Raw genomic sequence first — 26,016 nt, forward strand, 5'->3', positions numbered from 1 at the left:
TTCACAGTAGTATAAAGTTGGAGGCATGTCAGCAGCTTCAGTTGCCTCACAGTGACCTGTTACCTCATCGTCTAGCCAGCTCAGCATGTTCCATCATGCCAGGTATTTGGTAAGAGGTGGTATTTAATAGGCATGACTCTTTTGTGCATGCTGGAAAAGCCCATTCAAGTTCCTATTCTAAACTAAAGCAGGGGTGGGGAAACTTTTTTTTTTCATCCTTCAAGGGCCGTGTGTAATTACCGCCTCTTTTTGGACAGGGTTTAATGTCAGGTCAGATTGTAGTGGTGATAGTCATGTGACCAATTACATTTTCCAGTTTTAGGGCAAGTCCGTGCACGGTGACTGTAGTTTTCAGTTTTGTTAAAGGACTAGGTGCAGATTGGAAGGGAAAGACGCACCGTTCTCCCAATTACAAGTCGGGCGATCCATCAAAAGTCGGTGAGAAAAAAGTCTTTATGCCCTGAAATCTCACCAAATACATGTATTTAAATGTTTCAATGTCAAAGCAGGCTTATTCCCTTTCAGAGTATTTTTTTTTCTCTGTAGTAGAAACAGGACACTCTATTTTTACATACAAATTTGCAAAAGTTACTTTATGCACAAGCTTTTGTCCTTTTTCCATCACATTGAGTGGATTCCTGTAAAGTAAACGCACTGTTTTGACAAGGAGGTTGAGGTTCCCCGCCCCCTAGGTTAATGGAAAAGTGAAAATATCATTTAATCTTGACATATTGTCATGTCCGTAGAATATACATTCTGTATATCATTGTTTGACTTCTTGTTGTCGGTGAAACAGAAAGTGGGAAACGTTTGCTTCACATTTGAGACACAGGATAGGAGGACACAGACATCATTTTCCAGGAACTTTTTCTCATTTACCCAGTATTTTGAAAATTCTGAAATTACCCAAGGAAAAAAACTTCCCTTCAATCCAAGGACTAGTGACTTTTCGGATTACCTGGAACTCTGGAGGTTGGGCTCTGTGCCGAAGAAGCTCTCAATCCACCTTAAAACAAGATCTTTAAAGGAAGGCGAAGAAAGACAAACTTATTCATTTCGCTATAGGTCATTTCAAAAATATGGAGCAGAAGAAAAGGACGTACAACAAGTGGACGTACGACGAGGTCCTGGCTCTTTAGTCCGTATTGTGTCACTGTACTGTTGGTGACGCGAAGCGAGCGAGTATCATTTTCCGGAACTCTGTCGTGCGGTAGAAACTCAAAACACACAGATTACAGGGAATTCTTCTCCCCAGGTTAATAAGTTCCTGGAAATGTTGGTGGCAAAGGGGCTATATACGTGACATTTACAGCTTTTTACACGACTCATTCACTGTGATTGCTTTATAGTTTGTGTGTATGCATACTAATTTGGATGTACCATATCAGGTGCATTATCTGAGTTCTCCTGCCATAATTATATAATTATAATAATAGTAGGGGGAGGTGTCCCTGTGTCTGACCCTACCGTGTTTCGTTTGCAGGAGTTTCTTGCCGTCGTAATTCATGTCACTTTACATTTGAAAATCCGTTGTGTTGGTTTTTCCTGAGTGTTTTCCAGGACAGATACCAGGAAACCTGTTGCTGCCAGAGCCTCGTTCCACTAGAGGCAGCACAGTTGGCCTGACCACACTTTATGTTTGGGCAGATTCATATCGATTGTTATTGAATAGTCTAAATACTGTCTCTACAGACGCTCATAATAAAATTTTTACCCAAAAGTTTCATGCTGAAAAACACTTTTATGTAGATATTTCGCAAAACATCCTACAATGAGATGGACCCAGTCAGTGCATCAACAGTTGAAATTGTTACTGTTCTTAATTGGCTTAAACACAGGCAATTAACAGTGATTGCAATCAACAGAGGCAGCCCAGAGTTGAGCAGCCCAGTGTTAAGGTATGTTATTATAGTCATTAGTGGCTGCAATTACTATTATACGGCTCTGCACCCTGTATCTTTACCGCAGTTTTTCACACACACACACACACACACTCTTATTTCCCTGGGTGCTTGTTATTATGCCCCCGTAACTTTTCTTCTTCTACAACTTCACATTCTTTATTTATTGTTTTCATCTGCCGAAATCCATCTCCATACGCACGTACTCGTCAACTCACAACAAACAGAGAGGGATAAACTTTTGCGGCTTTCGCTCCGTGTCAGTGTGTGCTTGTCCATGAGCTTGTTTGTGTGTTGTGGACTCGCAGCAGTTGGTGTGAGTCTGTCTGGCTTATTCAGGCTCACTGGGAAATAGTGAGAATAACCATTGGGTTTATTGAGATTTACTTTGCTGTAATGTGCAGTGACAATATTGCTTTATGGAACGACAGCCTCGCAGTGGTGCATGTGTATAAAGACGATGGATGGACATTGCCCTAAGCCTGGTTTTTAATATAGATCATTTATTTTCACACCACATGGTTGGTGTAGTGGTTAGACCTGGGTTCACGACCCAGACAGAACTAGGGCCTTTCTGCATGGAGTTTGCATGTTCTCCGGTTTCCTCCCACAGTCCAAAAACATGAAATAAGAGGATCAGGTAAATTAAACGCTCTAAATTGACCGTGAGTGTGAGACTGAATGTTTTTTTGTCTCTATATGTGTCCCTGTGATGGACTGGCCATCTGTCCAGCTAGGGTGTGACCCCACCTATCGCCCTGTGTCAGCTGAGATTGGCACAGCTCCCCACCCGCGACCCTCATGTGGACGATAAAGTGGTATAAAATGGATGGATCATTTATTTCCGTCGGGAGTAAATATCGCAGAGTCTGTCTGTTTTAAAGATCAGCAGAGACAGAGGGATGATGTAACGTTGTACATATTATTTTACTTCTCTCTTGTACTGTATGCAAAGAAGAGGATTATGTGTTATATCCCGGGAAAAGCAGACACATTTCCTGGGTTTCTTAAAGACATAACATCACCTACAGTAAGTTTTGTTCATTTCAGACAACACTGAATGCAACAATGAGGCATTATGCATATGTGGGTGCCAAATCTGACCTTTTGCGTATTATTTTTATTATTATTATTAGAGCAGAAGAACACAATTTATGTCCACTAACATTAGAATGAATATCGGCCTAATTGTAATCTGCATCTGCTGCACCACTAATTATGAAATGCCAAAGTTTATTGTCTGTGACTTGTCTTCTGAGAAGCTCACTCTTATAAAAGCAACGTTTTACAGATCTTCGTTACGCAAAACTAACAAAATTCGTTAAAGTAAGTCATTTGACAATTTCTTAGCCATTCTTTTAAACTAATTCAGTGGCTGTTCAGATTGTGCGAGACTGAAAGCACAGCGATCGCTCGAAGTTAACATAACATTTCTTTATGAGGGCAGGCATTGCACTTGCTGGGGAACATAAAAGAGGATGATAATAGAACATGGTCTGACTCGGAGCATGCATGAGCTTTTTATCACTTTGTTTTAATAGGCTGTGTTGCGTTTCACCGGTGCACAGCACACAACACACACGTCTGCTGCATGTCTTATCAGATCAGATCAGACCCGGCACCAGAGTCAAATTCGTGGATGGACATTTAATTTTATGTCCATATTTTAGTACGTACAAAAGGCTTGTGGAAGTAGACGAAACCAGAGGCAAGTAGCCTAATCCGTAGCTTTTAGCTGCCTGTTGTACACAGAATGCATTAAAAAGAAACATTAGCTAACACATCACCCACCAGCATCATAATGTAGAACAACCTGTCCAGGGTGTACCTCGCCGTTCACCCCGGGATTGCCCCCATACCCCATGGAGGATGAAATGGTAGAAGATGGATGAATGAATGAAAATTCAAACAAAGCCTTTTGAGATTGATATAAGCTTCTCTCCACTCCAGCTTTGGAATTATTACTTTATTAGAATCTAAAAGGAGCCTCAAAAGACTTAAAACCCCATTTTCAAGGAGAAAATTGTTTTTAAGGGAAAGACTCATTTTTCCACATTTGGAGATGATGGGTTGGTTTTGCACAAAAGGGGAATCTTTTTGGTGGGGGGCTTTTATCGGATCAAGTCACCACAGGGAGCGGGAGGATGCTCGATCCTTTATTTGTCATGACAAGTTTTCAGATACAGCTGAGAATAAACAGCCCTTTGTCTGTTTAGACTAATTCTTATTTATATAGAAACTTAAGGTATAACTGAATTTCTTCAGCAATGTTGAAAATATGCATGAAGCCTTTTTTTTCCTTTTGTTTAAACCAATACAGAGGTAACAAAGAGTTTATTGTGTTCAGAGGCAATCAGTTAGATTCTCCATGGATTCATGTATAAAGATGCTCATGTTTTATTTTATATTGTGATTTCCTCCTCTCAACAATGTCCATACTACCAACCAGGGTTCTAGCCAGGATTTTATTTTAGCATAATGCAGGGCTTCAAGGTTTGAAGATAATATGTTAATATGCTAAACCTATTTTTGCCTCTCAGAACAAAAAATGAATCAAAATGACATTTGCCCCCAAATTGTCCCCTTAAACAACATTGGTCATTGTCTGTCTGTGTGTTTAGCTTATCAATGGTGTTTTGTGTTTGTGGCAGATTTTAATGCAAAAACAGGCCACATTAAGTTCATACTCTTTACACTTCAAAACTTACACTTAAATAAGCAGCTATTATAATAAATTAAGTTATATAATCGAAGTGATGACCTGACCTTGCTCTTTCACTCGAAACCTGTGCACGCATTCATGTGCGTTCCTGCGATTTGCAGCCGAAAACCTATTTTCAGACTTTACCCGGCAACAAGAAATGCTATTTCCTGATTGGCTGATAATCGATTCATAGATTACTAATTTATGTGCGGTAAGTTTTATCACTAAAGAAAAACTATATACTTCATTTTTAACTGTCTATTAATTAATGTCTATTGTATTGGTAGATAACAAATGGGATTCTGTGTGTGTTTTTTTCTTCCTTTGTGAGGGAGTTTGTGGAAATAAAGCACTTGTTTTTGTTAGTTTTTTTGCTTAGCAACTTCATACATGCCACGCCACAGTGACGTTTACAAGTGTGCATAGAGCACAGTGCTGGGCTGTGACCCTGAGACCGTTTTAACGTCCTATATGGGCGCATGTTTTGATGCACTTTGTGTCAACTCATGAAAGGCAATCCGTATACGCTCCTTCTGTTTTTGTTTGTTGAAGAAGGTGGACGGACGGTCGCAAATATGACAGAAGAGGGCACAACAGAAATCGGGGGAACATAATGAGCAGCGATAGACAGATGGGGACAGGAGCTTCACTGTTTATATGGACAGACGGACGGATGGTTCGGTGTATGACAGGATGGAAGAATGTGAATAAATGTGTTCCTGAAGCATGTAGAGGCACACAAGAGAGACAAAGGAGGTAAAAACTCTAATGCTTATGAGTTAGGAATGCTAATTCCTCTTTGTACTGAATAACAAAGCGCATATGGAGGCCATGCATTCATCTCCACATGCTTTTAGTCCTGCATATGTATCTGGTTATTATTCAGAATAATGTACCCCATTAAAGATACAGAGACAGTGGATGCAGAGGAAATTATCTACTGTTTCTCAAAAGCAGGCCACTTTGCATATTTTTAATGGCAGTGTGTGTGTGTGTGCTTTTGCTATACGCACCTCGTCGTTAATTGACCAACGGCTCTGCATCAGTTGTCAACAAGAAAAGTTCTACTCAAGGACAGTGAGAGTATGGTCCCTGTGACTGAAGACGGAGATGGAGTGAACCACTGGATCATGTCCCAGAGATGAGATGATGCAATGCACACTGAAATCTGTGGCTGTAGGACATCCATTCATTCATTCATTCATACCTGCCAAAAACATCCTACATGGGAGGCCATCTGTCCATAGTCTTAGGGTTGCAGTGTCTCCGAACACATCGTGTACCCATACACTTACAGGCAGAAGTGTCACCCCCTCCCTCCATCATGCTCCCGTCTTTTATTTAAACTGTTGATTTGCTTCCTGAAAGACACACAGTACTGACGTGGGTATGCAGGAGCAGCAGATGTGTGTGTGCGTGTGTGTGAGTGAGTGGATCTGCCAATAATGGGGTCCACACTCCCAGTTGTCATTTTATAACAGCTTGTATACAAACTCATTACATCCAACACCTGCTCCCGACACGTACGCTGAGGGTGTGTAATTGTTTGAATGCATTTGCGTGCTGAGAAGCATCCGTGCAAGTCAAGTGTATGAATTTGCCATAATTTACCTGCAGTTGTCTTTATTCAAGTCGTGTATGCTCAGCTATTGTTAATGAGGGAACATTTCAAACGTGTTACGAGTCATCTGTCCTTTTTTTTTTATTTATTTATTTTTTTTACCCCCTTTTTAGTTTTATTTCTGCATGTGCACATTTGAGTCAAAAGTGAGGAGTCGAAGTTCTGTCAGAGATAGTCTTCTCTCCCAGGGGAAAGACACCTAAGAGGGGACAGACTCCAGTGTTTGTTGCTTAACAAGAAGACAGTCACACTGCCAGCCTTTGACAGCCTACAGCAATGGAACTTGTTAAAAAGGTGACACCCAACTCCGCCAAGTCTCAGCTCTCGGGCCATTGTTGCTGCTCTTCACCTTTTTCTTTCCGTGTTAGACACTGGGTACAGATGTCCCCATTTAGAGGGACCTCTCACACTGTGTCACCATGAGGGAGTGGATTATTCTTAGACCCACACATATTATGCATAAACAGTATTCCCTTTGAGTTCATATTTGGAGGTTATTCACAAATCAGGGGTAACTGCATTCTGGCCCACTAGTTTGCAGCTTGACATTTAGAATTGATTCATTCACACAATGTGGCCGTGATTACAATGACGGATGAATATGCTCTTGCCCTGATCTGAGCTGAGGTGCAGGTGACTGCAGGGGAAATTACAATTCTAATTCCTATTATTGATGCTTCTACATCTAAGTCTTTTGTGTTTGTGTAAATATAAGGAATCGCGTTCACGGCGATATTGCATTAAAAAAAGAAAGACCCTTGTGACATGCAGCACATTAAATACATCCGTTACAAGTTTTTAAATATCGATAATTACTTATCCGGACAGAGGGCGATAAGAATGACTTAGTGTGGGTTTGTGTCCGTGACTCATTAGAAAAGATAATTGCATTTTATGTAACATAACCACCTGTGTCCTTAATGTTCATGTCGTCATAAGAAATGGAAAAACTGAAATCTAAACTGTATTCATTGCTGAGAAATGGTGAACAAATTGCTGCATTGATAAATGTGTTTGCATTGCAGATGATGAAGCTGACCATTAACTGCAATGCTCCCAGTTCCCATCCAGCGGGCGGGAAGTTTGTCAATCACGTAATAACGTGAGAAAAGCATGTGATATCACTGAGGAAGATTAGATTACTCGCCCAAAATACAGAACATAAAAGCAAGAGTAAAAATGATGGATGAAAGCAGTCCAGACAAAGCTCAGGATGTAGAAAAAAAGAGAGAACCAGGTTTCTACTGTACTTTTAATGTATTAGAAGCTGAGCCCCTCTGATAATGGGACAGGGGATTAGGAAGATAATCCACCATGTCTTTTCTTTTCCTCCCATCCTCGCCTCCTTTTACTTTTCTTCTCATTTTCCCCCTCTTACTGTTCTGTTGCTACGATACGCTGGCAAGAAGGCGCAAAAGAGAGAATCAGCACCACAATTAGTGTGTGTGTGCGCGCGTTAGTGTGCATGTTTGTGTGTTCGTGTGAGACAAGTCCAGTGGGAATGGCTGAGAATAATTAGCTTCAATCTGATGCCAGGTCAGCCTTTCCTGGCATCAGATTGGATACAAAGCCTTGTGTATACAGTATACGTGAGTCGCTGTGTTTGTGTGTTTGGTTAATGGAATTTCATGGTGTGTCTCTCAGCCTGCCCTCGCCTGTGCGTCGTCATGCTCTATTCTAAACTGTTTATGTTGAAGTGGACGCTTGCAGACAACATTGCAGTGGCTGAGTTTATTCTTTCCCACTGCCCTTGACCAGTCTCTTAACACAGAGAGCAGGCTGATAAGAGAGGATTTACACACAATACTGAAGCCATTAGCGTCTGGCTTTTTCTCCCTCCCTCTCTCTAGGGTTTGTTTAGTGTTATCAGATCCACTGGGATGTGTGGATGGCAGATTGAATGTCCACAGCAATGGAAAAGGCCAAGGATGTCTAACCTCCTATTCACACGCTGCTATCCTCATCAACAGAGGGCCCTTTGTTCCACAGCAGTCAAGGAGATGGACAGTACAAGATAATTGCATGCAGACAATAACGTCTTCTCTGTTTGTTTGAATGTGTACAGTCTCTTTGGGATGAAATGGTAGATGAGTGTGTCTGTGAGAGAGGGAGGTAACAGCGAGGGGGTAAGGGATTCTGTTTGTGGGCCTTTGTGTTTCTCTGTATTTCTCTAGTAAATGAAATGAAGTCAAGTGTAAATGAATGGGCTTGATAAAAAAAGATTTTGCAGCTCCATCTCATAGTGAGCTGCCAGTTAGTATCTTGAAGAGCTGGATGGAGACTGACAGTCATGTCTTCACTGCACAGTGAAGTCATGACTGTTACTTGACTGATACGATTCTTCAGGAACTGTCATTAGACGTGGAAAAGCAGCAACAAAGACAGCAGCGAAGCTGAGAGGTTGTGGATTACAGGCGTAGGAGCCGAACGGCAGCATCTGAGCTATTAGCGCACATGTGAGTGCACGCAATTCCTCCCGTGATGCCATTACTCCACGTTGGAGTACAAGAGACGTCATCCCATGTTGGGATTTATTGCTATATTCTGGTTCTATAAAATCGGTTGCTTTTGAAATGTATATATAATGTAAGTTTAATAACATTGTGCGAGGCTGTGTGGGATGGTTTGAAGTTCATGCCGTGTTTCCATCATGGTGCATTTCAGTTTGGTACAGTTCGGTTGTATGCTTGGAAATGGTTTAACCTTTACTTGTGGTAGGTGGGGTTTGCGCTATGTGCGAACGTTGCGTGACGTTGTACTGGTGGGCGACAGCTAACAACCTCGTGCACGACACAGTGGAGGAGGTCCAGCAGCTCGTCTTTCCTCTCAGTTTGTGGCTGTTTGTCTCAACAAGGCGTCAAGCTTTGTTTAGCTCCACCCATACCATACCGCACCATTACTCTGGTACCTCAAGGGAGAGGTATCAACAATGGAAGGGTTGGCGCAGGTTATTTTGGTACTATTCCTAATGATAACGGCAAAAAATACGCACCGTATCGAACCATTCCACTCCAACCATTAGTGAGTTGCTGTCACTGTCTCTGTTTGGATGAGGAATTCCCACAGTTTAGTGAAAGTGGTTGAGTCCGGGTCGAGCTAAAGGGGGGGACAATGCCACAAGAATGATAGGTTGAGCAAACCTCTATATATAATATGACATTAATAGGAGATACAGTATACACTCAGCGACTCATTTATTAGCCACTTAATTCAATACAGTGTAATACCACACAGACTTGTCAAAACATTTTAATACAATTCTTATGAAATAAAAATAATGCTTATGTTCAGTGTCGATCACAATCACATTGTGTCTAATTTCTGGATACATTTTTTCAAAAGTATTCAGAACATGGCCTTGGACCTTGCTTGTGCAATCTGAAGTATTTCTAAACCGGGGTTATGAGATTGCTCACAATGCAGATGTGTTGTATTATCATCATTTGAACGTTTTGCAAATAAAGTGATGTGGTGTGAGGCATGAGGCTGCAACTGAAGACTATTATAGTTAGTTAATGGAATGATTAGTCGACTATTTGGATAATAAGGACTCACTTTTTATTTGAAATTGGTAGATCCGTTTGAAACGTTGTGTCAACACTGACAGCCGAATCTCACCTCTTTCATATCGTGCTGATGTATATTATATTTTATATGTTGATTTTACTGGTGCGGCAACGGAAGGGCCGACAAACGCCGTCCTCCTGACAATTATGACACTAAAGCAACTGGTGTCAGTTTGAGAGTTGTGTGTGCGACGGCATCACACACAATCTGTCATCACTCCATAAAATACAATGTTGTTCAGCCCCACAGTGTAAAAAAACAAAGAAAAAGTATGTGTGATGGATGACATTGCCATCAATTGTCGCCAGTTACATTTTTTGGCAACTTCAGCTGTTATTGATTTTGTTTACAATGTCGACTAATTGTTGCGCCACCATTTTGTGACTCCAGTCCATTGTGTGCCGTTTTCAACGCAGCAGTCCAGGCCAAAATAATCATCACGTAATTAATCTTTATATAGTTTGATGTTTTTTGTGGGGCGTCCAGTTGCCATTACAGAGACGATGTATTTATATTTTCTCATTTCAGTTACGCAGTGTAAAAAAAGGATACCACTCAAGCCCCATGTACAAAGGAAACGCTGTGGCTCTCATCAGATATTGAAAACATTTGTAGACCACCTTTGTCTAATCCAGTCTCACAACTTTTGCTCGATCTATGTTATACTTTGTAAAGAGAGCTTTGAAACACTGTCGCCTCGTACACTTCTTAAGGGCTCGTCAGGAGGATTGTTTTGCTTGCTAATGAATAGTGGTCCGTGGAACACGTCAGCCACTGCTGTCAATTATCACCGTACACTATGAGCCATGTTGAGCCAGAGAAGAATCACAGCTGGCGCCTGGATCACTTTCTCACTCACTCCGCCTTTCCTTCCTCAGCCTCTCGCTCATTCATTCTCAGGAGCTTCTGGCGAGTCCCATTGTGCCTCTGTCTTCTGGCATCTCCTCCGCCTTTCTTTTCTGATGTTAAGCCACTCCATTCAAAGCGTGCTTATTTTTTATTTTTTTTAATTTACATTGTCAGTATATAAATATACAGTATTTAGTTCGTTCTAATTTTTCTGCTGCTCTCCTCTCCTCTCCTCTCCTCTCCTCTCCTCCCATCATATCCTCATCTCCTCAGAGGGTGTAGTGGGGTTGACAGGCAGTGAGCTCACAGTTGTAACCTCCCTGCCACCATGCCAGGCGAGGCGCCACTTGAGGGTTTGGCTGCAGATTGAATAGCTCCCAGAGATGTCATATCCAGACAGCCTCCCTGAATTACATTTCCTGGTCTTCCCTGCCTGGCTGACTACATGCCTCCACCAATCGAATAACCTGAGGTTGCCATGTGGTTACCCACTCCACTCTCGCCATATTCCCTCTCTCTCCCTATTGCTTCTTTTCTCTGTTTACCTCAGCCATCTTACCATCTCTGGGGCGCGTCCCTCACAGAAATGATTTCTTCACCGCTTGTCGGGCCGTCCTACGACTGTGAAGCAGACCAGCAGATGGGAGATCTGATTGGCTGTCAGTCTATGTTTATTTCCTTGTTGTGGGGATGTCAGACGAGATAAAACAGTGTTCTGCTGCCATGTCATGTCCTCTCTGCAGAGTTCATGAGATATGAGAAAAGTTTAGGTTATAGGACATGCGGTGGAACAGATTGGACCGTGGCCTGTCAGTGGTGTCCCACTTCATAATTCTTTTAAATGCTTTTTCTTTTTGACATTATTGTTTGATAATTTGTCTTGGCACAGGCAGCCTCTGCACCTCAACACCATCAGGATTAACCCTTTTACGACCATAATTAGAACCAGGCTGCCTGGATTTATTTTGATTTTTATGGCAGTAGAATTGTCAAAAAATGTTCAGTGAGTGAGTCCCTCTGCCCCCTTTTTCCAAGCTAACTTTCAATATCTGGCAGTTATTCAATATTACTGTGTGTTTTGACTGTTAAAAAAAAAAAAGGAATAGAAGACAAAAAACGGATTTGGATTTATAACAAAATAGGAACTCTAAAATGGCATAAGCAAACAATTTAACATTAACAATTTGAACTTTGAACTATTTTACATATATACATATATACATTTCTCAATCCTAGTCCTGGGGACCCACCGCCCTGCATGTTTTAGATCTTTACCTGCATCAGCTCTATTTCTCTGCTTTCTGGTAGTTTTTGAATTTTCTAGTTATCACAAACGGTCTAGGAGTTATGGTAATGAGAAGTATGCATGCCAAATCCTGTCGGCGACAACAGGATGTTGGAAAATAAAAAAATAAAAAATGTATACAACTGGTCGCGAAATGTGCAGACGTTGCTGTGAGGAAAAATTGAGATAGGAAATAATGTTGTAACAATACCTTGAAAGAGTTCAGCCAAATACTTGAATAATCATGCATGTGTTTGGATCAGGCCAGAGAAACTCATTGTGGTGGTTCATGTTACTGTGTGTGACCTGTTCTGGCCAGAAGTTGGGTTATGTGAGCCGGAGGAGGAAAGAAGTCCAGGGAGGTTTGTACTGTGACGGAGCTTGGGGGACAGCCTCGATTCAAATAGCTGTCCCTCCATAAGTTGATTAATGAGGGACAGCTTCACGTGGAAAAGAAAATAGATCACATTCCACAGATGCACACTCGCCTGTCGTGCAGTCACACACGTGAACACAACCGTCCGGTTACACAGTTTGGAAGTGAGCAGGGTTGGAGTTTGTATGCGAACAAACAGGTGGTGTATTGAATGAACACACACACACACACACACACACACACACACTACACACACACACACCTCAGGTAGTGAAGTGAGCTCCCATGCTGTGTGGAGTCGAGTCAAATCCGAGATATAAAACTGAACTGGCAGAGAGAGAGCATTGCTTCTCCAAACTTTCAGTCTGCTACTTTTGGTTGAGTCTGTCTGTAAAATGTGTGTGTGTGAGTGTATACTTTCTGGCAGAAACACTGACCTTGTCAGTACCAGTAGTCCTCATGGAGACCAAAACCTGGTCCTAATGAGGAGGAACCTAATTTCTGAGACTGTTTAGGGCTAATATCTGAATTGTGGTTCAGTTATGTTTAGGGTTAGACATAATATGTTGTTCACATTAGACCTAATGTTTTGTTTTAGCTGTCCTAATGAATGAAATTCAAAGCAATGTCCTGAGTGTGTGTGTTTGTGGGTGTGTGTATTTGTGGTCATTTATATGTGAAAGTTCTTGTGTGTCTTTGATTTGATTTGATTGCTGCTTTTCAGATCAGCCTCCCTTTCTCCGTCTGTCCTTGAATGTTAGCTGGCCACTGGTGTGTGCTGTAAAGTTGCTGGGTTACAGAGAGTGTTATTGTGGCCTGAAACATGCTTGTCCTTATGTGGCTGTATTATCACTCTGCACAATTAGGCTGGTTCTAATATTCTGCGCATGACATCACCTCCCGTGTTGGAGGTGATAAATGGAGCATGGCCTGGAATTTTTAAGGAGATGTGCACAACCTCTTGCTCTTGCACGCGCATACCTGCGTTCACAGGTGGTGGAATACAGACAGAGGTGGGAAGAGTACTGAAATATTCTACTCAAGTAAAAGTACCACAAAAAATAAAAATGTACTCAAAGTAAAAAAGTAGCTTGTTTAAAACTTACTCCGAGTAAAAGGTACTTGGGGTTCTTTCTTGTATCGTGCAAAAAGGACCAAGAAGGGAACACAAATCAAACATTTTTTATTAAAGGCAAACCTTTACAAATGAAATTGCTGTCAAAATAAAATATGCAAACACATAATGTATGAGTTAACATGGGTCAAAGGTCACAAATGCTTTAACTTTCTCACTCACTAAGGGACCTTAATTAACGCTAATTCACCTGTCCTCATCATTCACTTGTCTTCATCATTCACCAGTCTTCATCATTCACCTGTCCTCATCATCATTCACCTGTCTTCATCATTCACCTGTCCTCATCATTTGGATTTCATTTAAAATTTAGTGCAGTACAGTACTTCCAAAAAAACATACTTGCGTAAAAGTAAAATTTCAAATTCCCTACTCAATTACAGCAAGGCGGGTAAATGTAATTCATTACTTTCCACGTCTGAACACAGAGGCACGTGATTTTCTAGGTGGCCGTAGTATTACAGCAGATTCATACACACACACACACGTCAGCAGTGTGTATGGCGATGGAAATGAACATTCTCTATGGTTTGTGTTTGGGACGCAATAATACAGATATTATATATATATATATATATATATACATATATATATACACGCTATTTTTGCTGTGGCCTCGTCTTGCGTTGATTGCGATACCACATTATAGTGTCCACATACACACAGATGGCATACAAATCCATAGCCACATGGCTCCCTGTGTTGCCTGTCTGTGTCCCATGCTGACTATGCATTGACTGGAGCTTGAAGTAAGGTGAGGGAAAATATTTTCTAACATTTGGAGGATTGTTTTTTGTCCTGAGCCTCGGTGTTGTGGCGGAGTGCACTCCAGTGCTTCCACAGGCTCTCGGAATGACCAGTAGGATCCCCACTGTCAATCCCATGTCATGTGTCTTTGTGTGCCACTCGAATCTGCTCATATGTCTCGAGGTGACTGCATACCACCCATGTGGAGGGTTCTTCATATAGAGGACATTTAAAGAACGTGAAATTGTTTAGAGAGAATGCGGTGCAGAGAGGAAAACAATGTGGATAAACAGAAGTCAGAATGGTGTAAAGACAGGAGGAGGAGATGTGACGTTCAGATAAAGGGATGAAAAGCACAAGATAAGAGGAAAAAAACATTGAGAGGAAGGGACATGAAGAAAGATGGAGGACCGTTATCATCTGGAATCTATAGAAACTGAATGGGCAACATGAAGAGGCTTTGGTCATAATAATGTACATCAACAACAGCACTGTATTACAGCTTGTTCTTCCTCCACTCTCTCTCTGCCTTCTTTGTTATGTCCGTCTTAACCATCAGCTTCCAATCGCTCAGCACATTAAATACGTCTTTTTTATTACACACACGTTTTTGAGACTTTAATCTTATATTTGAGTAGACACTTTTATTTTAAAGTACAAAATGAACGTCCATTTTGGAAGAAATAAAGAAAATATTACAATAAACTCTACTTGGCGCCCTAAACTCCACTGCCTCCCGCTCTGTCTCCTGACCCTTTCTCCTCTGTCCTGATCTTTCTTAAGCTGTGTCTGCCCAGTCAGTGATAAGCCACTGGAGCGTCGCCTGGTTGGGCTTGCTTCAACAAATTCACTTTGCTATTGAACTAATAGGGTTTTGTTTCTTCTGCCCATGTAAAAGATGGCATCTTAGGCTACGGGGGGGGGAAGAGATGAGGTTTGGTGATGAAGAGGCGTTACATGAGGCAGAGAAGACAGGAACTTTAAGGGGGATAAAGTACAGTCTCTCCCTGTTTGAACATCTCTTCATTTTTTTTCTTGGCATGGGATCAAACAGTGCGTTCCTTTGGGGAAATTCATTTAGGATTCTGGCTTTTTCAAGGGGTGTTTGGGCCAGTGAGCTAGTAAGCCAAGCAACATCTGTTTCCATGAATGCCTAATGACTGTGTGTCACCAGAGTCAAACGCCTGCTCACAGAGACGCTCCCACTGTTATTGCTATCATAGTTATTTAGCCACCAGTTTCTCATTACGATCATTCTTCCTCTGTTCCCCAGAGGGAACAACTGGATTAGCTGCTACGTCTTACACTATATGCTCGAGTCTTCTCTCTATACAACAGATTACTTATTTTCTACGTCAGGGTTTTTTTTATTCGTAGTGTGTTGTATTGGTAATGTGTGATAACCTTAGCGCTATGATAACACCACTAAGGTAATAGGTATACATGCTGTAATATAGGCTTTAAATCACACAGGACATTTCAGTGATAACATCCAGTCATAGTAAGTGTTATTGTACAGAAATGGTGTGAGAATGATGCCAGAGCTGCGAACATCAAACACGGCTGTGGTGGATAACTGTGAGCAATTTGGTTCCAAATACTTGGAGCCTGGTGTTTTAAATGTGTAATAAGAGTTTGTAAGGTAGTCTCTCCGTTTTGTGTGGGAGTAATAGGAGTGTCATCCTGGCACGTGTTGCTATGGCGACAGTGGCAGACAGCTGTCACGGTCGGGTCAGTGTGGGCTCTTCAGACATAAGGTCAGAGGTTAAGGATCAGAGGTGATTGTTGGGCAGCTCCGTGTTCATTCAGGACGTAAAGTAAACTGGACTCTTGGATTAAAATTGTCGACTCTTGGATTTGTTTCCCCTTAAGTCGCGCACGTGTTAAGCTTTTCTAGTTTGCAAAAAAATCTTATGCATCACACGTTTGTGTGTGTGTGGTATTGATGGTCGTTACACGAGTCATGTTGAACTGATTTCATAGACGACCTAATGTCTCGTAAAATAATGAGACATGGTGCGACAATGAGATCTGGCATAGCTGTGTGGTTGTAAAATGGTTCTTACGCTTGATCCCTTTATTGCATTTAATCTTTTAGCCTGTTGCCCTCCTCCTTCTTTCTGTTCTGCTGTCTTTCTTTATTCACATTTTCTTTCTCTCTCTACATATATATATAGTTTTATTCTAAAACCTACATTTTAGGCGTGGGCTGTGTCTGGAGGTTGTTTAACTCTCTGTAGAAAGCCACAGTTTTTTATTAATTTTGAGGGTTGAAGTTGCTGTGTAACGTCATTGTTCCGGAGCTACAGTGTGGACAGTGGGGAAAATAAAGGATGACAGATGCCACATTGAACAGCACACATTTTCATTGGTCAGTACAGTATCAACTGTCTTTAAAGCTGTGTGAGTCCATTGATTTGTCATCCTGGTGCAAGTGTGTGTGTGTGTGTGCGCTGGTAATTGTAATTCTAGTGATTCTAATGGACCTGAGTCCATCTAGCACAGTAACACTAAAAGTGTAACAGCTCATCCGTGCTCAACAGGAGCTGACATATGAGGCAAATTCAGCGTAATTAAAGCCAGTCCCTGTAATTGAAGTATTCCCCTCTCGATCATGGGAGCGACAGAATTACATGCTGCTGTATGACTTGTTGGGCCATTGTGTGGAATTTGTTTTGGTATAATTCAATGGCCTCGCTGACTCCTTCCTTCCTTCCGTCCCTCCCTCCCTCCCTACCTCCCATCCTCACTTCCTCCCCCATTCCATCTTCATCCCCCTCCTCTCTTCTTCTTCACATCCATTAGCCTAATGAACACCCTCCAATTTCCTGACAACGGGACAAACACGGTTCACAGAATTGTTCTCCTCTCCTCTCCTTTTTTTCTAACGTGCATGCGTGTGTCCTCGAGTGGCGCTCGCATGTTGGCGCCTACCATGTTTGTTTGTGTGTTTTGAGGGAGAGAGCGGACGGCAGAGAATACGTCGTTATAAGCTCTCATTAAAATAGATGGTGGTAATCAAAGTGCAGGGCAATTAGCCATGGCTGAGAGAGCGGTGGGACGATGCTGCGTGTTACCGTGTGCCACTGTGTCAAGCCTATCAGTAAACATGGGGATAGTTCATGGAGGACGTGGAGGAGAAGAGTTACGATATGCAGCCGTGATTGGAATGGTCACCTCAATCCATCTCAGTCACACTGGTTGTTTTCTTCAGGGCCTGAAGCAAGATTTTTTTTATTAGCTGGTAGTAAATATACTATATTTCTCTTCAATCAATATCTTTCAGTAGTATTGCAATAGAAAACAACAATCACTTTTTAGATAACTTAGACCCGGTTGAATACATTAGATTTCTTTTTTCCCCCGCTTTGTTAAAATAAAAAATTCTTGTAGTGAAATGAAAGCAGGGGTTCTTTTACTCTGTCTAACAAATTATGAACCACAAGGCAAATTCTAAGCCGTGGTTGCCGTAATCAGAAGAAAGACAGAGTGACAGCGCTGAGAAAGTTTCAAGAGTATTGCTTCTACCTGACTGCGTGTTTCAGAAATAAGAGAAAACAGATGTATCCCCACTTTTTTCATTCCCTACAGTGACATTTATCTCGGGCAGCCATCTCTGACTGAACTGTTTGCTTCACATAGGGAGAGTTCCACTTACTGTTTCTTCTGCACTCATGCACACACACACACACAGAGGAACAATTATACAGACACAAACACCACTGATTCAAGTCGAAACCTTGGGCTCTCCATCTGCTACGGGGCAGTGCTCTTCTCCTGAAATATTTATTGTGTTGCGGCTGCAGTAGCCGGGCTGACCGTGGTTGCAGGAAAGGGGCATGGCGTTGCTTTTGCAGAACCCAGTTGGTCATTTACACCGTCTCACTTGCATGTCCACCGGGGGGGTGGAAACTGCTGAAAACCTCGGAGGAAGAGTGTAGGACTATCAGAGATCCACGCTGCGTTAGCGACGTCAGACCAGTTTGGTCTCCGCTGGCAACCGAGAAGCTGCTTTAAATTGCTGTTTGTGCATGTGCATCACGGAGGGCTGTCAGCGTTGGCAAGGCAACAGGCTGTCCATTTGGATGAACTTCAAATGAATAAAGGCCACTTAACCCCACAAAGTGCTTAGTTGGCTCCCCCCCCTTTTTTGTTTTTTTGATGGACAATTTGACTGATGTGTCAGTGACGCTTGTTTTAGGAGATGTCAAAAGTGGTCTGCTGATATTCTATGTAATAACGGCCATGATAATACATTCAATGCATATCAAAATATCATAAGAGACAATGCACTTATCCTGTCGCAACAGTGGAACGCATATACCACATTGTGGTTTGCACAGGGGAAAGACTTTTGCGGCCTCTGTTGCCACTTAGAAAAGTACTGGAAGTGCTTCAATACATTAACTAAACCTTTGACTGAGGATGAGAGCAGCCGGTGACACTCTAAAGGGCCTTGGTGTTCCTGTTTTCAGTTTCGTTGCCCTGCAAAACCGGCTCATTTGGTGCTCGCCTCCTCTACCCCAGACAAACAACAAAAAGCACAGGTTGGACAGAAAATCCGCGGCTGATGGGCATTTACGGCTCCAGTTATGACCCCATCGGCACATTTTTGAGCCGGCTGATGACAACTGCTGGAATGCCCTGCTGTTTTGCCGAGTCGTTTGAAAACATGATTAACGGCGGTGGAATACAATAGGAATGTGATTCTCATTTGAGCCATGGGTATGGCAGGCTAGCCTGGGAAATCATCCAGGCCCTAATTGCTGAAGCAGACCCTGATTCAGGCAGCTGGAACACACGTACATCCGCACACACTCACACACACACACACGCATGCATATACGCAAGCATGTACTCACACAGATGCATCAAATTGAGCATTATTAAATAGCCTTGTCTTCTGGATTTCTAATTACGTCGTAACACTAAACACAATTCTGTAAAACCTCTGAGCTCAGTCGTGGTTACATTACAGTAAAAATAATAAGCAGGAGCCTTTTTTTTAACGTGTAAATAATAATTTTATTGACTATTAAAAGCAGTGCATGTCAACCCTCTTATTCACACACAGTACATGTTTGTGTCTAGGATTGTTTTCCCCCTAGTATAAATGATTTGCTTATTGAAGAACTCTCACGGCGTATTGGATATAAATATATATATATATATATGTATATATGTATATATATATATATATATATATACATATGTATATATATATATATATGTATATATATATATATATATATATATATACATATATATACATATTTATTTACATCCATTTATATTAGTACAATGAAAAAGCCATAAAGTTTACTTTTGTCCAGACAATTTCTGAATCTTAGCGGTGCGCTTGGTCTCTCTAAGGCGAACCCTGCTTCCTGACTCTTGTGCATGGATTTACGAGTGATATCAAGTAAATTTACAGCAAGAATCATTTCGCAAAAACATTCCTCACCCGAAGTATAATCCTCCGTCTTGCCTTGCTCTCCTCCTCTTTTCTGCTCCGCCCTTCCATTTCATTAAGGCTAAAGACAGCCATGGACGTCTGAAGTCCTCTCTGTCACCACCGCTGCCTCCTCCCCCCTCCCTCCCTCCCTCTCTTTATGTTTTCAACCTCTCCCCAGACCTTCTGCCGCTTTTCTTTCGACATTTCATGCTTTTTTTTTTCTCTTTCTTTTTTATCCTCCTTTCTCCCAAAATCATTCATTTCTATTTCCCTGCTCCCTTTGTTTGGTTAGACAGCCGTGCAATTGTGGGCTGCGTGAGGAGTGGGATGAGGCGAGGCCTTGTGTTGGTCGCTACTATGGTAGTGTACGTATCTGCAGCCATTCTCCCAGCAGGCTTTGTTCCTGCTCCATTGTGATAGGCTAGCTAAAGAGAAGCACTACACATGTTGTATGGCTGCAAGTCTTTCTGTGGCCTTTGTGATAAATATGGCCCTCTCTCTCTCGCTCTCTCAAGTGTTGTATTCTTCCCCTTGCTGCCTCTCTGCATGAATGTCTAGTCTTGGCTGAGTTGCATAAAAGACGATTGGCTTCACTTTGGCACACAAGACACACAAACACAATCTGTGTAGTTACACACTTGCACAAAAACACAAGGTCGTTCCTAGCTGTCTCATTAGAGGCCTGTTAGGAGAGCAGTTATGAGTGCATTCATTGAAATATTAATGAAATTAAAACATTGCACCCTAATCTATATCTTGATATCTAGAAAATGCTAGTACTTGGATACCCCGGGTTCGTGACCGGGTTGGAACAAGGGTTTTTCTGCATGGAGTTTGCATGTTCTCCGGTTTCCTCCCACAGTCCAAAAACATGCAATATGGGTATTGGGTCAATTGGACACTCTAAATTGCTCTTTTATTCATTTGGACAGCTTAAACACATGCATTATCCCTCACCTTAACCACAAGCAGTTGATGCCTAATGCTTAACCACAAATCCAATGATAGCCTTTAACTGGTTCCTCAGAAAAGAGGTTCTGCCTCATCAGGACCAGGGTTTGGTCTCCATGAGGACTACTGATCCTGACAAGGTCAGTGTTTATGTCAGAATGGTCAGAAAGAGGTAACAAATACAAGTACACACAGGTAGTAGATATTCAGCTGTGTCATTTGTTATTTTCTAAGTGGTTATTGTCCTTTAAAAAAATATATTATATATTATTTAAGAGTTTTTTCAGTCTTCACTGAGGATGACTCTCTTGACCAACCAGAAACCTACTTTGCTGCCTCGGCCTTGACATAAAAAGTCCATTTCCATAACCTTAGTGCAGAGTAGTGCAGATATGATTTTATCTCTCTGATAATGGTGGGCTACCATTTCCTGTTTATTATTCAAAAGCTTGTTAGAGTTCATTTAATAAAAAAAAAAAAAATTACAATGACGTTAGTCAGTGCACATAAATACCAAATCTAATTCCATGAAAAAAACATGCAGGCATCTTCAGTTAGTGACATTTCCACCATTATCTACTGTTCAGCAAATGCAGCTTTAGCTCATCATACCTGCGAGTCTCATTTATATGTAAAGACTCGGGGAAAATGTTCTCGCTAATCACAAAATAAATGAGTGGAGATGTAGTTACCATGGTTTCAGAGTAACATGATTGAGTTTTCCTCTTAAAAACTCCAAGGGAAAAAAAAAAGAAGAAGAAGCAATTAAGCATCTGCAACACAATTTACAGCATGTTGTTTTTCCTCCTAATTATTTGAACGAGAGTTGCCGCTATCTCGTTGGACATTTTTTAAAATTGTTACTCACTGTTATGAATACTTTACTTTAGCTGAGTAATGGAGCTGAAGTGCAGAGTTGAACAAAGGCTGGAATCTTTGGCAGGTGGCATAAGCTCTGCTGGCAAGAAAATACAATTAAATATAATAACAAGTGTTTTGGGGGTTAAGCGAAGTCCTCAAGGTCCAGTTGTGTGAGTCCAGTAAATTCATTTAGAAACAAAAATGTGTGTACAGTTTTGTGTTTAACAATGAGAAATAACCCTTAAATCTTGGACATGCCAGGAATCAAGACAAAGTTGTTTGTGTGCAACAGTAAGACTGAGTTTCATTGTTTCAATAGCATGGTGACAGGGAACCAAACACACACACACACACACTGACCCCTGATAAATCCTCTCTCTCCCTCCTCCTGCCTGCTGGTCTCACTAATTGCTTAAACATGCCATCCATTAATTGTCATGCAGACTGTTTTATTGTCATTTTATTGGAAAAGGCGGCCTTGAGCTGTATATTCGCTGGAAAAACAAACCAAAAAAAAACAAAAAAAACCCACTTTCTATGGGTAATTTAATGCATCTTGTCTCTCGAGCATCTTTCACACCCTGTGGGAGCAAAGAAAACTTGCTTGACTTTGCCATTTTTTCCGTTTTTAATCATGATTTCATCCGCGTTTCTTTTTTTTTTGCACTCTGATGTTCCTGCTCATTTGTCTGTTATTATTCAAAAATCATCCTCATTAACCTCCCCCCCGACCTGCCCGTCGTTTTTGTAATCTTGCACCCTCTGTTCCCTCTCCTCCACTTATCCTCTCTTCACTGATTCCACACTCTCTTCACCAACTTCTCCCCAGCGCTCTCCCATTTCTGACACATTTGCATCAGAGTTTTTTCACCTGAGCCTTTTTTTCTTTTTCTCTGATAAACAATTTTTTTTTTTGTCCTGCGTCTGACACTGCATCCTCATTTTCCAGACATTTTCTGTATGCCACTTCATCAGTTTATCTCACTGTCCCATTTCTTTTCTTACCCCTCAATCAAACCCATTCAGCACTTCCATCAGCTACATCCTTTATCCATTTTGTCCTATTTTTGTCTTCTTCTTCACCACTCTTCCAAAATGTACTTTTCTTTCAAAAAAGTTGCTGAAAAGATTCCCTCCTTATTTGACCTTTTGCTGGTATTTCCACGCTTATAAGCACCATCGGCTCGATCACCCAGCCGACGTGTTTACTTACACTAACACTATATAGTGTTATTCTCTCTCCTGTAGCATTTCCTCCTTCTCAATGTTTAGTATTCTCACCGTGTCCAAGCAGGGCTTCTGGCACATGCTCTGTAGATTATTGAAAGCAAGCAGATCACTAATTTATGTCCGCTGAGCCTTGTGGATTGGTGTGGAGGTGTGTGGCAGCTTGTTGCTTCTTGAAGGCCTTTCATGCGGCATCCCACACCTCTGCTCCTCTCTCCCTCATCTCCTCTGCTGTCTCTTGTCACCTCAGCCAGGGCTCAAGAATGTCCTTTCCTTTCCTTGCCGTCTGTGAGTCTATATATTTCTTTGTTTAACGGCAATCTACCGTATAGAGATTTTGACCCATAGTAGTCACTTTCCATCTCTCCTCCCTCCCTCTCTCTCTCCCTCCCTCCCTCATTCATTGAAGTCTAATCTCATTGCTTTGACTCTGACCCTGGGGACCCTGGGCACAGTGTAACAAGCTCCCAGTGGATACTCTCTGCCTCTCTTTTCATCACTGTATCCTTGAATCGCTACTGTTTCCTCACTGACTCTTCCTAGTGCATTCATTCACTCATTATTAGTGCTAATGCCGAAGCCCCGAGACACACAGCGTGGTATTGGGGTCTGGCTGATTTAACTGCATGTAATTTAGGGTTGGCCAGAGCACAATTTGGGATCAGAAATGACCAATTGCCGAATTTCTTCTAGCATGGGGAGTTTTTCCCCAAACTAGGAAAGAATAGTGCAGAATGGCTTCATGAAGTTAGATTCGGGGGGGGGGTGAAATATGATGATGTCATCCACGGAGCTAAAAGAGATAAACCACTGCGTTTCCAAGTTTTGCTCAAAAACAAGGTTTTTCAGAAATATGACACACCTTCCAACATTTCTGTCCTCGTGGAGCCTGATATTACGTCTCACTGTCTCACAGCAACAAATTCCCCGTTTTATCGCCCCGTTTTGCAGTATAGTGAGGCATAAAATCATGAATGAAGCTCGAGTTCTCCCAAGTCCTTGAATGTCACGCTTCATCTACGGTGAGGTAAACCAGAGGAACAGTGAGCGCGTTGGACCAAAGCGCTTGAGCGTCAGTTATATTTTGTCAGAGACGTGTAAGACGACACTTAAGACGGCACAAAAAAAACCAACAAAAAAACCTCAGTGTTGTTCTGCTCTTCACTTTGACACAAAGTTCAATTACAGCCGACAGCTCAACATCAGCCATACAGTGTGTGGCTGTGCATAAATATTCATGTCAGAACAGCAGCGTGAAGATCAGAAACATTTGCTCGTGAAGGTTAATAGGTCAAACGCGTTGATCTAAATCTAGTTGTTGCACACGCTCCTCTCATTAGAGACATTTAAAGAGAAACATTTTAAACAGATACTCTGATCTTCCCCTTTGGCCCTCCCTTGTGTATATTTTCTCTCTCGCACACTCAAGCGCACGCCCGCTCTCTCCTCGTAGGTCCTCTGGGCTCAGGCGCTGGGCTGAATGCAGATATACTATCTCTCTTTGAAGTGAGCGCGCTCGTTATAACTCTCGGTGCACGCGCGCGGGAGTGTGCGCGTTCGCCGTGTTTGTCCATGTTTTTTTTAATCGCATGAGGTATTTAATTATTAATATGTGTTAAAAGAAGCAGAGGAAGGATAAGTGCACAGTGGTGACCCCGTGGCTATACGTATTAACCTTTACTATAGAATAATTACATGTATGTATGTGTATTTGAATAAGGGAGCGGGAGCTGCAGGTATATGCGGTATGTGCTTGCATTTTAATGTTTTTCAAAGTTGCCCTCAAGCAAAAAAAAAAGAGAAACACAGTATACTGTATGGGACTGGGATGCCTCAGGTGACACTTTAAAGTGTTGTTTTCTCCCTGTGTCTCTCCGTAGGTGTGTGGAAATCATTGCCAAGGAGGGAAGAAGTCTGAAGGAGCTCTATCTTGTGTCTTGTAAAATCACAGACCATGGTAAGATACTTTCACTGTCCCTTTGTTGCAGTCAAACTCCAACATTATTATCATAACTATTATTACCCGCAGTCGCTACCGTGATTCAGGACTCATTTGATTTTACTATTTGTCCCCTTTTGAGACTTGTAAACAGTAAAAGTATTATTGAAAAGTTTTACACAGAATTTAGCAATGTCTGCTGGATCTCCTTGGTGTAGTTCAAGGATATTTCCAACACTCATAACTTGGCGGGATGACTTTTATGTGTTTGCTTTTGTGTTGGTGCGGATTAGAGGCATTTGCATCGTCTGACAGAAGGCATTAAGGCGTTGCCTTAAAGCCCTTAGTATTTTTTTTATGGTTTTTCTTTGTTCATACCTCTCTTCTTTATGTATGTGATTCTCTTCTGCCATATGTTCTGCCAGAATCTCTCAAGTGTTGAGCGACACTGTAATACACAGCTGGAGTGCTTAAGTGCTGAGGCATTTGCAGTGCTGACAAATGCTGCTTGCGTTAACTATTTGATGCCCACTGTGTGGTGGTATGGCTATAGGGTGTGTGTGTTTGTGTCTGTGAGTTTATGTCTGTGTATTCTGAGAGTTCCACTAATGAGAGATAGCAGCTGTCTGTGTAGCCAAGTACCATATCTGTGCCCCTACTTTTTACGACTTATGACACAATCTGAAGTCTCCGTTATTGCACATTTAGGGTGAGATCATCTTTTCCAATTCAAAAGGCCGTCTCTGCGTTACGCTCAAATGCTGAATTGTGCTCAGTTGTTGCCTGCAAACGCTGCTGAGCGTTGTGTAATATTTGTACAGATTAACTTGAACTGTATGATGTTTTACTGTGAGCCTTTCTTTACTGGACTTTATATTGCCGTGTTTCCACTCCTAGCAAGCCTCGCCTCGCCTCGCCTCGCCTCTACACAGTTCGGTTGGTTTACCATTACAATATAGTACCCCCTCACCGGGGGCGGAGTCATCAATGCACCCGCCGTGACTTCGTTTTACACACAAAACACACTCAGGTGACTTGTACTGAATCATTAGAGTCAGTTAATTAAAAAAGATTGCTTCAGTATTTCCTCCGTGACCGGAGCACAGACTCTGTCTGACACTGTCACTGTACTGAAATACTCCTCTGTTAAATGATGGGATTTAAGACATTTCCTTGGTAACTGTTGGAGATTAACCCACATTTTTAGGATTTTTTAAGTCTTTTTCACTGATCTACAGTTCGGCATTGTTCGGCTTCATTCTTGTGTCAGATGTCTTGCTCGTGCCTCGTCCTCTGACCAATCAGTGGCCGGCAGTCTGACGACTTCAGGCATATTTTCAGAACCTCGCCAGAGCAGGTACTCAAAAAAGTACCAGGTACTATTGCTAATGGCGACGC

The 26,016-nt window shown here is 41.8% G+C and overlaps 2 protein-coding genes across 2 annotated transcripts in view; one reads left to right on the forward strand and one right to left on the reverse strand.

Annotated features, from left to right (window-relative positions):
* The window catches only part of commd10 (COMM domain containing 10), a 721,199-nt gene that overhangs the window by 537,720 nt on the left and 157,463 nt on the right, over positions 1–26,016 (reverse strand). The gene's annotated exons all lie outside the window — the stretch shown is intronic.
* fbxl17 (F-box and leucine-rich repeat protein 17) overlaps positions 1–26,016 on the forward strand; it is a 207,746-nt gene that overhangs the window by 120,009 nt on the left and 61,721 nt on the right. Inside the window, exon 9 of the mRNA XM_044026021.1 lies at positions 24,560–24,636. Coding sequence (XP_043881956.1) covers positions 24,560–24,636 — 77 coding nt within the window. The remainder of the gene's footprint in view (positions 1–24,559; positions 24,637–26,016) is intronic.

This window comes from Solea senegalensis, linkage group LG5 (assembly GCF_019176455.1).
Source record: "Solea senegalensis isolate Sse05_10M linkage group LG5, IFAPA_SoseM_1, whole genome shotgun sequence".
In the NCBI taxonomy this organism is placed as follows: Eukaryota; Metazoa; Chordata; class Actinopteri; order Pleuronectiformes; family Soleidae; genus Solea; species Solea senegalensis.